Source organism: Biomphalaria glabrata, chromosome 13 (genome assembly GCF_947242115.1).
Source record: "Biomphalaria glabrata chromosome 13, xgBioGlab47.1, whole genome shotgun sequence".
NCBI lineage: Eukaryota > Metazoa > Mollusca > Gastropoda > Planorbidae > Biomphalaria > Biomphalaria glabrata.
Window position 1 is genome coordinate 15,640,973 of NC_074723.1, and position 12,936 is coordinate 15,653,908.

At 38.7% G+C, this 12,936-nt stretch overlaps 1 protein-coding gene across 1 annotated transcript in view; it reads left to right on the forward strand.

The window, feature by feature from the left end:
• LOC106053007 (uncharacterized) overlaps positions 1–10,544 on the forward strand; it is a 29,382-nt gene extending 18,838 nt beyond the window's left edge. The window contains exons 13-16 of the mRNA XM_056008692.1: positions 871–975; positions 3,491–3,658; positions 7,877–8,098; positions 9,220–10,544. Of these exons, the coding sequence (XP_055864667.1) occupies positions 871–975; positions 3,491–3,658; positions 7,877–8,098; positions 9,220–9,635 (911 nt within the window). The 3' untranslated portion in view covers positions 9,636–10,544. The remainder of the gene's footprint in view (positions 1–870; positions 976–3,490; positions 3,659–7,876; positions 8,099–9,219) is intronic.
• The last annotated feature ends 2,392 nt before the right edge of the window (positions 10,545–12,936 follow it).

Consider the following 12,936-nt stretch of genomic DNA (forward strand, 5'->3'; position numbering starts at 1 on the left):
CTAAATCTTTCTCATTACAGCAATATAATGATCTGTAAGGTATGAGCTATGATGATCTGTAGCATTGATCTAGATTCTAGACTGATAGCTTAGGTCTTTTAGCTTACGTCTAGTATTTCAGGTCTAGTAGATTAGGTCTTGTAGTTTGAGTTGTATTGGTTTCAGTTTCAACGCAGATGTGTTGCGGATATGCCCACTTGTGATTGCATAAATCTCTTTTTGTGTGTGTGTTGTTTTTTATGTCCTTCATAACAAAAAAAGTAAAGTTCCCCTTTCAGACCTTGTGGTCTATAGGGCAGATGATGTAAAAGTCATCTGTTTCTGTGGTCTATGGTTTTCGAGGGTGTCATGTGGCCAGCACAACGACCAACCACCTTTACTTTACCCAACTAATGTCAGGTACCTATTAGAGCTGGGCGGACCCAGAGGCGCCCAAAGATCCCGAAACTAAAAATCGAAGTCTTCACCAGGATTCGAACCCGAGACCCCAGGTTCGGAAGCCAAGTGCTTTACCGCTCTGCCACCGCGCCTCCATGGCAATGATGCGAAATTGTAAATTCCAACTGTCACTGACCCAAGACAATAAGTAGAAATTCGAACTTCCTGTACTCAAAACAAACAAACCTAATTCTACAATAGATAAAAAACAAAACAAGTTGAACAGAAGAAAGTAAAAGTACCACTTCAATGAACAGTTATTTTTCTGTGGAATAGTTTGTACTGAAAATGTATGTATGCCGTCTAGTACTATCGGTCTGGACAAGGTTATTACCAAATACTGATAATATTATGATGCGAAAACGAAACTCTTTCTTCCCTAATTCAGAGCTTGCTAGTGTAGATCATGTTTGCAACTTTATTTTCTTAAAGGATCTGTGTTCGACACAACCACCAACCGTGTTGTGTTGTTTGTTGACCCTACCACTGGACAGCTGACTCAAGCTTTCGCCGCCCCTGTGACCACAGTACCCCTCGGTAAGTGATGTCTTTTTAAAAAACAAAATCTCCAAAACATGTCTGATGGTAAAAGCCCTTGTGTTCCTTTTTACCTTTCTATTTGAATTAACTAATTCACTTCATATTGTATATTACATTGGACTACTTTAAATATTCACCACTTTTACCTTCACCTATCCCAGGGGTAGGCAACCTTTTTGTATCGAGGGCAGCATTAAAAAAAAGTTTGGAATTCGCGGGCCGCATATGTATATATCTTAGTAAGATACGATTGCTAAGTGTGTAGTATGTCTTTTAATTCATATTTACACTCTATTATATTCTCGTTTCTTTCTTTCTTTTTCACACTCCGCGTTGAAAAATTACAACATGAGTTAGCAGTTTTTGAAACCAATTTTACGACTTTTAAAAAAATTGCTGTTGTCTTTTTATATCACAATATCCCCACTATTATACTACTTAATGTGCAGTATGTTACCTTTTACACTCGTGCATAATGTTCCGGAACTTGAAACTATCTTACTAGTTGTTACCCCTGTGACTGCTGCCACATTACAGTCAGTCAACCAGTGATTATACTTGTTTAGTTCACACAAACAAAATGTTTGCTCACTGAATGAGACAATAATATATGTTCCGGAAGTTAAATGTCGGGACGAGGGAAACCTGCCCTTGTGGAGCATCACCAGAGAATGCTGACCATGCCCTTTAATGGTGCATACTAAATCAAGAGACCCGAACAAGACTCTCCAAAGACTATTCGGAGAACTGCCTGATCTGGAAACCACTGCGCGGTTCATCTCAGATATAGGATTACTGATCTGAACCCTTTAACGTGTAAAATGAGAACGAATAGGAAGAACTGATGTATGTGTACCCAAATAATGTGAACAGCAGCAAAGTTTGTTTTTTTAAGTTTGGAAATACAGCTTCTGGCACCCATAAGACTCCCGTGGTAGTACTGACAGGAACTTCTCTTTGCTTGGAGTTATGTCCTCTGAAGCTGAATCAGCTTCTGCGATAAATGGTGAACTGATTGTATTGAAAACTGGTTCTTGACGTCTTAAGATTTGCTTTTATAAATTGCACAATTAAGGAATCTTAATAAGTGTTGTACTTTTAAATTTTTTCACCTTTCAGCAAAGAAAAATGACAAAAACTATTTTCTTTTGCTTGCCTGTAGAAATGGGAAAGCCTTGTTTGAAAAGATTTAACATGCATTTATATTTCAAATGTAAACAACCAATTGCAATAGCAATTTAATTTTTTTTTTATTAGAAATAGGCCTGTGGGTATCAAAGTCAGTCATAGAAAGATCGTAGTTGAACTCACAACACTTTAGAAAGAACGTAGCTCTTGTAAATTTGATTACTGTAATATTGTGATTAATATATCGGTGAATTTTTTTGCAGCTTTGTGGAAGCTTTTCTGTTTAGAGTTTATGGTTGGGATATTTCTTATTAAAAAATATTTTTCTCAGTCAAAGATTGAGCTCCATCAGTTGTTACACTTGCCATCTTGTTCCTAGCCTACCCAACACTCAGAGATTGTGTCTTAAGTGTATTGATGTATAGCCAATAAGCATAATCTTCGTTTACTAAAAACTTTTATAATGAGACAGTTTCAATAATTTATATAGATATTATTTTTAATATTTGCATTTTATATGTATATACTGTGGGCACACCTGATTTCTATAGGTGTCGGCGGGCCGCATAAAACACTTCGGAGGGCCGCTTGTGGCCCGCGCTCCGTAATTTGCCCACACCTGACCTATCCCTTAGTCTGTTGGACCGTTGGGGCACCACTCAAGATTTGTCAACCGTCTTTCTCCATCCCTCTCTGTCTTTTGGCTTGGGTACCTCTTTCAATGGCAGGCCCGTCCATTCTTTATGTTGTCTACCCATTTGTCTGCCTCTTCTTTTCTTTCTGGTACTCTTCCCCGAAGGAAGGTCTTTGCAAGCACTAAGACCTTGTAATATGGCCATAGAGTTTTAGTTTATGTATTTTTTTTTACACTAGTTATCGGGTCATCGTGGGGTCCAGTCGCTGTAATAACCCTGTCTCTAATCTCTTCGTTTGTGAAGCGGTCTTTAAATGTGCTACCTGGGATCTTTCTGTAGCAAACGCGTACTTAAATGTACATGAATGAGGCTTTTCTATATTCTAAATCTTTGCTAGTAACACATGCTGATTGTTACTGTATCTCTTTCTAAGGTAGTATTGAATTTCATTGAACAAGGGAAATATATATAGATTATAATGCAAGTAACTTTAGATTTAAACTTTGTAAAATAGTGTACATATTATAAGAACCAATAACTTATCTCATACATGTACTGATCTTGCCAATGACGAGGATAAACAATGTTAGTTATTCTTCTATAAAAAGTCACTAAAAGAAGGTAGATCACTATTGTTCACTCTAGAAACGGTCAAAGTGTTTATTTGTACTTATGGATTCATTCATTTACGATTTTCCATGTTTACCAAGTACATACCTAATTTAATATAACTAATATTGCCTTACCAGGAAGGTCATTTAGCACCGTTAACTTAAGCCCTGTCAACCCAGTGACCAATGTACTTAGCAGAGCCTTCAACAGGAATCCACTGACCAATCTACTTCGGGTCGGAAACACCAACAACAACAACCGAGTGGTAACACTTGTCCCAGCGCCAACAGTAGCCCCAACTCAAGGTAATGTGACCCCCCCCCTCCCCCCACACTTTAGGTTGTACCGAACCTCAAAAATAGTTTAGTGTCTCACTAGCCTTTTGTCTCACTATTTCTTACATTTATTGCCTCACTAGCCTTTTGTCGCACTATTTCTTACATTTATTGCCTCACTAGCATTTTGTCTCACTATTTCTTACATTTATTGCCTCACTAGCATTTTGTCTCACTATTTCTTACATTTATTGCCTCACTAGCCTTTTGTCTCACTGTTTCTTACATTTATTGCCTCACTAGCCTTTGTCTCACTGTTTCTTACATTTATTGCCTCACTAGCCTTCGTCTCACTGTTTCTTACATTTATTGCCTCACTAGCATTTTGTCTCACTATTTCTTACATTTATTGCCTCACTAGCCTTTTGTCTCACTGTTTCTTACATTTATTGCCTCACTAGCCTTTGTCTCACTGTTTCTTACATTTATTGCCTCACTAGCCTTTGTCTCACTGTTTCTTACATTTATTGCCTCACTAGCCTTCGTCTCACTGTTTCTTACATTTATTGCCTCACTAGCCTTCGTCTCACTGTTTCTTACATTTATTGCCTCACTAGCCTTTGTCTCACTGTTTCTTACATTTATTGCCTCACTAGCCTTTGTCTCACTGTTTCTTACATTTATTGCCTCACTAGCCTTTGTCTCATTGTTTCTTACATTTATTGCCTCACTAGCCTTCGTCTCACTGTTTCTTACATTTATTGCCTCACTAGCCTTCGTCTCACTGTTTCTTACATTTATTGCCTGACTAGCCTTCGTCTCACTGTTTCTTACATTTATTGCCTCACTAGCCTTCGTCTCAATGTTTCTTACATTTATTGCCTTACTAGCCTTTGTCTCACTGTTTCTTACATTTATTGCCTCACTAGCCTTCGTCTGACTGTTTCTTACATTTATTGCCTCACTACCCTTTGTCTCACTGTTTTTTACATTTATTGCCTGACTAGCGATGTCCTTTCTCTGTCATTTGTTTCATCAAGTTTTTGTGCTAGTCTTTGTTCCACATTTTTTGTTACATTTGCAGACCTTGTCTCACCATTTGTCACATCTATTGCCCTACTTGCCTTTGTCTCACACTTGTCACATCTATTGCCCTACTTGCCTTTGTCTCACACTTGTCACATCTATTGCCCTACTTGCCTTTGTCTCACACTTGTCACATCTATTGCCCTACTTGCCTTTGTCTCACACTTGTCACATCTATTGCCCTACTTGCCTTTGTCTCACACTTGTCACATCTATTGCCCTACTTGCCTTTGTCTCACCAGTTGTCACATCTATTGCCATACTTGCCTTTGTCTCACCAGTTGTCACATCTATTGCCCTACTTGCCTTTGTCTCACACTTGTCGCATCTATTGCCCTACTTGCCTTTGTCTCACACTTGTCACATCTATTGCCCTACTTGCCTTTGTCTCACACTTGTCACATCTATTGCCATACTTGCCTTTGTCTTACCACTTGTCACGTCTATTGCCCTACTTGCCTTTGTCTTACCACTTGTCACATCTATTGCCCTACTTGCCTTTGTCTCACACTTGTCACATCTATTACCCTACTTGCCTTTGTCTTACCAGTTGTCACATCTATTGCCCTACTTGCCTTTGTCTTACCAGTTGTCACATCTATTGCCCTACTTGCCTTTGTCTCACACTTGTCACATCTATTGCCCTACTTGCCTTTGTCTCACACTTGTCACATCTATTGCCCTACTTGCCTTTGTCTCACACTTGTCACATCTATTGCCCTACTTGCCTTTGTCTCACACTTGTCACATCTATTGCCCTACTTGCCTTTGTCTTACCAGTTGTCACATCTATTGCCCTACTTGCCTTTGTCTTACCAGTTGTCACATCTATTGCCCTACTTGCCTTTGTCTCACACTTGTCACATCTATTGTCCTACTTGCCTTTGTCTTACCAGTTGTCACATCTATTGCCCTACTTGCCTTTGTCTCACACTTGTCACATCTATTGCCCTACTTGCCTTTGTCTTACCAGTTGTCACATCTATTGCCCTACTTGCCTTTGTCTTACCAGTTGTCACATCTATTGCCCTACTTGCCTTTGTCTCACACTTGTCACATCTATTGCCCTACTTGCCTTTGTCTCACACTTGTCACATCTATTGCCCTACTTGCCTTTGTCTTACCAGTTGTCACATCTATTGCCCTACTTGCCTTTGTCTCACACTTGTCACGTCTATTGCCCTACTTGCCTTTGTCTAACCACTTGTCACATCTATTGCCATACTTGCCTTTGTCTTACCAGTTGTCACATCTATTGCCCTACTTGCCTTTGTCTCACACTTGTCACGTCTATTGCCCTACTTGCCTTTGTCTCACACTTGTCACATCTATTGCCCTACTTGCCTTTGTCTTACACTTGTCACATCTATTGCCCTTCTTGCCTTTGTCTTACACTTGTCACATCTATTGCCCTACTTGCCTTTGTCTCACACTTGTCACATCTATTGCCCTACTTGCCTTTGTCTCACACTTGTCACATCTATTGCCCTACTTGCCTTTGTCTTACCACTTGTCACATCTATTGCCCTACTTGCCTTTGTCTAACCACTTGTCACGTCTATTGCCCTACTTGCCTTTGTCTCACACTTGTCACATCTATTGCCCTACTTGCCTTTGTCTTACCACTTGTCACATCTATTGCCCTACTTGCCTTTGTCTAACCACTTGTCACATCTATTGCCCTACTTGCCTTTGTCTTACCACTTGTTGCATCTATTGCCCTACTTGCCTTTGTCTCACACTTGTCACATCTATTGCCCTACTTGCCTTTGTCTCACACTTGTCACATCTATTGCCCTACTTGCCTTTGTCTCACACTTGTCACATCTATTGCCCTACTTGCCTTTGTCTTACCACTTGTCACATCTATTGCCCTACTTGCCTTTGTCTTACCACTTGTCACATCTATTGCCCTACTTGCCTTTGTCTAACCACTTGTCACATCTATTGCCCTACTTGCCTTTGTCTTACCACTTGTCACATCTATTGCCCTACTTGCCTTTGTCTTACCACTTGTCACATCTATTGCCCTACTTGCCTTTGTCTAACCACTTGTCACATCTATTGCCCTACTTGCCTTTGTCTAACCACTTGTCACGTCTATTGCCCTACTTGCCTTTGTCTTACCACTTGTCACATCTATTGCCCTACTTGTCTTTGTCTTACCACTTGTCACATCTATTGCCCTACTTGCCTTTGTCTTACCAGTTGTCACATCTATTGCCCTACTTGCCTTTGTCTAACCACTTGTCACATCTATTGCCCTACTTGCCTTTGTCTCACACTTGTCACATCTATTGCCCTACTTGCCTTTGTCTCACACTTGTCACATCTATTACCCTACTTGCCTTTGTCTTACCAGTTGTCACATCTATTGCCCTACTTGCCTTTGTCTCACACTTGTCACATCTATTGCCCTACTTGCCTTTGTCTTACCACTTGTCACATCTATTGCCCTACTTGCCTTTGTCTAACCACTTGTCACGTCTATTGCCCTACTTGCCTTTGTCTTACCACTTGTCACATCTATTGCCCTACTTGCCTTTGTCTAACCACTTGTCACATCTATTGCCCTACTTGCCTTTGTCTAACCACTTGTCACGTCTATTGCCCTACTTGCCTTTGTCTTACCACTTGTCACATCTATTGCCCTACTTGCCTTTGTCTAACCACTTGTCACATCTATTGCCCTACTTGCCTTTGTCTTACCACTTGTCACATCTATTGCCCTACTTGCCTTTGTCTTACCACTTGTCACATCTATTGCCCTACTTGCCTTTGTCTAACCACTTGTCACATCTATTGCCCTACTTGCCTTTGTCTTACCAGTTGTCACATCTATTGCCATACTTGCCTTTGTCTCACACTTGTCACATCTATTGCCCTACTTGCCTTTGTCTAACCACTTGTCACATCTATTGCCCTACTTGCCTTTGTCTTACCACTTGTCACATCTATTGCCCTACTTGCCTTTGTCTAACCACTTGTCACGTCTATTGCCCTACTTGCCTTTGTCTAACCACTTGTCACATCTATTGCCCTACTTGCCTTTGTCTCACACTTGTCACATCTATTGCCCTACTTGCCTTTGTCTTACCACTTGTCACATCTATTGCCCTACTTGCCTTTGTCTCACACTTGTCACATCTATTGCCTTGGCAGGAGCTGGAAATCCAAATGCAAGAGACAACATCAACTTGATCTTCTTGTCTCCACTGACGCCCTCGTCTCTCCCACCTCCCATTGTTGCCAACGACGGAAGCGCCACAACTATCAGGGGCTCCCTCAGGGACATATTAGGAGATGACCTCACACGGTTCATTAACAACGCGCAGTTTGTGCCAGGCCAAGGGCTGCCAAACTCACCTGCTGGGAGTCAGAGATGTAAGTTATAGACTGTTAAAGGCATTCATTCTTGATACAAGGTGATCTATGGAAATGTAATATTTGACCCGATTGACCTATTTAAAAAAAAAAGAAGAAAAGTTAACGACATAAATAGCTCCTGTTTGAGATCATCTGGTTTTAAAAAAAAAACTTGGATCCCATTTCTTGTCGATAATTATCTTACTTACATTTTTTAAATATTATTTTTGAAATTTAAATTGAAAAGAACAACATTTTTTTTTTACAAAGAAAATACACCTGAGACCTTAAACCCTAATTTGTCAAGTATAAATAACTCTATGCCTAGAGAGCACCTGGCTTCAGGCGGCATCGGAACGAGACTGCTGCAGATCACTTACAAAGGCTGCGGGATACATTTTAGGGGCAAAAGAAAATCTACTGCCGAGGACAGACGTAGACGGCGAAAACAATATCTAAATCGATTACCGACGGAAAATGACTAAGGGAGAGTGGTCCTTAAAGGATTACGGGCACAAGATGGTCTAAATTGTGCCGATGTGCCTAAACTCAAAACTCAAACTCAAACTATGTCTGCGCTATTTCTGCGCTGGGTGTGGTAAAGTATGTAGGTCGCCGCTGGAAATACTGCATTCCACATTAAGCTTCGGACTCCAAGACAAGCTTAATCAATTTATAAGACTTTAAATAACAATGTGTAGACGTGAAAATTATACAGTGAGAATGTCGAATTCACTAACTAGCAGTCTACTATAATGATCTAAAGATGCATCTTGTATGCATAAGTCTGTCAATCTCTTTCAAAGAAGGGTCCATTTATTTCCATGTTTATTCATGCTAATAGCAAAATCATTTATCAATCGCTCATATAATCTTATTCAAAAACACTAACAGTAAAAAATATCAGTATATCACTGTCTTTGTATGACAAATATATTTTTAATTACTGTCAGTGGGTCTGTTAGCCTACCTTCTCCCAAAGCCTGTTATTACCTCTTTTTTAGACCCAAAGTCAGACTTTAAGTAGAACTTAAACTATAAGTATTTTCATGATCTAAATTAAGTCAACCGTGGACCTATTCTTATCTTAACAATTTCTAATAAATTCTTTTTTTTTTCACCTATTGTAACCTCAACAGCCTGCACAGTCATACGCAGTGGGGAGACAGTACCATACAGGGTCAATCCGAGAGGGGGCCGATCACTGTCCGCAGAAGAGTGCCAAGCCATGGGGCAACTGCTAGACAAATTCATACCCACCTTCCTTCAGAACTTTGTCCCGAGCGACGCTGCTTTTGCCGGATTCGGCTCCAACTCCAGAAACAACGCCAACAACAGGAACGCGCCCATGCAGCAACCCACCTCGTCGGCCAACTTCCATGAGGCATCGAACGTGAATGACATCTTTGGTGGGGGTTTGAATACGATCAGCCCACAGCTCAGCCGCCAGGACGTGAGCCCCACCGTCGCCAACAGCCTGAATCAGTTCATTACCATCAGAAACGACAGAGACGGTTGCACCATCTCAGTCCCTAATATAGTCCCTCAGTGCTAGAACCCTCCTGGGAGTTCAGTCCCGTACGACTATATCAAAGGGAGATAAATATTGGAGACTTTATTAATACTAATGCATTACACAGAAAGGGGGACAACCGGTTAAATTTCGTTGCATCGCCAGCACTGCACGCGATGGTTCATCAAGTTTGAATAGAATGCACATAACTCCAAAAGTGATCTAATGTCTCAAAGTAAGAAGTGACATTAGATTACTCTTGGCCAATCAGATTATTAAGACCATCGACAACATTTTTTCCTGCTCAGTTGCAAGCAGGAGAAAACAAAAATCAATGCTGCATTAAGCATTCCAATTTTCTATTTGTTCAACTGTTCTCTATTCAATGACTTTTTCAACATTTAATGTGGAAGTCAGCTATTCAAACAACTTTTGTAAATATAGCGTGAACATTAAATATTTATCTTTAGTATTTATCTTTAGGAGGAGTTTCAAATCATTTGGAAAACTCAGTTCTTTGCATCTTTTTTTTTCTGCTATTGATTTCTTAAATATCTTTATCGATCTATTTAATGCTGGATAAATCATCACTTATCTATATATGTACATACCAGATTCTCAACGTGAAAGACTCATAATGAACTGTGTACACTGAATGCATGCATATTTATTATCATTTATTGTTTTTTGTCATTTTATTTTGTTGGTAGAAAAAGAAGACTACAAATTGATTATTGCCCAGGATGAATGCTGATAATTGAGTTCCCGAAGTGAGATTAATTTGTTGATCTCAAATAGCTGAATGTATCTTTGAATATGTGTCTTTTGTTTATGATGCTGCAGGGTGGCTGACAATGTTTGTGTTCGATTTGGATAAAAAAAATAGCACATTTGTCACGTGTTTTTCTAGTAGCGAGCATGTATAATTAATAAACAAATATGCCAACTTTAGAGTTTTATTTTTTTTAAACTTCTTAAAAGTATACATCGATAGACGCTAGTTTTCAGATGTATGTAGATATAAATGATTAAAATCAAACTTCAATCTAGCCAATATTGATAGGAAAGAATTAATATCGGCGAAGGCGCCCATCGAACAAAACGGTATGAGGCCAGAATAACGAAAAAGAGACAGAAAGCCCAAAAGGCATAAGCCCCCCTCCCAAATAAGATAATAAAAGAATTGTAAGTGTAAGAACGTTAGATATTGCTGGGCAGGACGAGGGCTGGAGTTAGAGCTGAGTGGCTTCCCCTGAAAGGGGCGACCACAAGCTCAAAAATATAAAGTACATAAAAATACCTATGAAATACAAAAAATGCTGTAAAATAAGATTACATTTGTACACAACTATGACATGAATTTAAGATCTATTAATTGCACTGTTTTTTTACACAAATATGACAACGACATGCTTTTAAGATACCTTATATTAAGTGTCACTTATAACTCTGTCAAAAAATAAAGTTCCCCTTTTAGACCTGTGATCTATAGGGAAGATGATGTAATGGTAATCTATGGCCTACGGTTAACGAGGGTGTCATGTGGCCAACACAACGACCAACAGCCTTTACTTTTCCCCCAACCCCAACTAATGTCAGGTACCCATTAGAGCTGGGTGGATTCAGAGGCCCCCAAAGATCCCGAAATTAAAAATCCCAGTCTTCACTTGGATTCAAACTCCGGTCCCCGGTTCGGAAGCCAAGCGCTTTACCTCTCAGCCACCGCGCCTCCACTCTGTAAAAGATTGGCAAATAGTTCTTCCTCGCGTCCTTTTCTAGAATGGATCAATAATCCAGTGAAAGGAAGAGAACCATTGAATACAACTCTTGCTGATTAAATTGTCGAGTTGCTGTCCCCTTCCCAAGACCTGTCCTGAAGAAATTTAAAAATATATATAAATTATTTTTATTGATTACAGAAACATCCTAATTGGTAGTAAGTTTCCCCTTCGAGATGTACTTTTATAACCAATGACAAATGCCAAGGTCACTACTTGAGAAAAACAAACACAACTTATTAAACTTGAAGAGATTCCTTACTAGTATAGATCAGTATTTTATACATTATTCCTATTTAACATTTTAGTTTTCTGTCTATAGTTTTAGTGATTTTACAATTTTTTTCAGCGGCCCCAGAAAGGGGATTAGCCACTATTAGTTTTGTGTGGTCTGTCAGTCCGTTCGTCCGATTTTTAGATCTCATAAACTAGAAAAGAAAATGAAAATAGGACATCAAGATATTTTTGACGTTTCAAAATTCTGATGCCACGGCTACTTTTTTCTTTTTCAAAAGTGAGCCATTTAATTTTTAAAATTAACTATGCAAGAAGATTTTTCATAAAAATACACAATTTTTAAATGAAAACTTCAGGGGAGGTAATTTTTTTTTAAAGGCAAGATACTTCTTCATTAATAACTCAAGCTTCATTTATAGCTCCGCTCATTGGTACAAGCAAATTCACTAGGCATAGGCTATTGATCTAAAATCTAAATGTAGATCTGAATGTAGACCTTCATTCTATATTTACATTTAGATTTGGATCTAAATATAATTAGAGTAGTTTACATATATGTAGAAATAATAGAGCTAGATCTATAAGCTGAAAACAACAATAAATAATCTACCGTATGAGAAATTACATGAATATACAGATATAAATGTATATGATTACGTTGACATTATTTTATATAATACAACAAAAATGATATAGATGTGTAGAGCTTGATGCAGGGATTACATCGATACCAAGATTCTTTTTATGTCATATGGGAGAGAATTTAATGCAATTTTTATGTGCATTAAAATTGGACTATAGAAAGTGTCTAAAAAACTGTGACCAATAAATGAATATATGTCAATAATTCGTCATAACTCTGTAACTATGATAGATAGCAGCTTGAAATTTGGAATAGTTATACATTCTAATGCATGCTTAGTGCGCTGTACTCTAATATATTAATGGAAATTGTTGGGGAGAGGTAGGTATCTAAGAGGTATTCGTGCTGTTCTTAGGTAATTAGTTAACGCAGCTCTGTTTTCGTGAGAGATCTATTTCAAATCCTTATTCCAGAAGAGTTAGAACAGTCTTATTATTGATGACGTTGTCCTGTCTGCTTATAAGGGGAAAATAACGGTAAATGATATTTTGAAATGTTATTACTCCAAACGATCAAAACAAGACCGTGGCTTGAATATTCCTGCTCCAGTTTTTTTCATAAAATTACACCACTTTTACAACTATTCACTATTAATAGTAACAAACACTGGAATCTATTTAGTAAGGGAGATAGCATTGCTCCATATTTGTAACACATTTATGCAAATATGTTTAGAATTTTAATA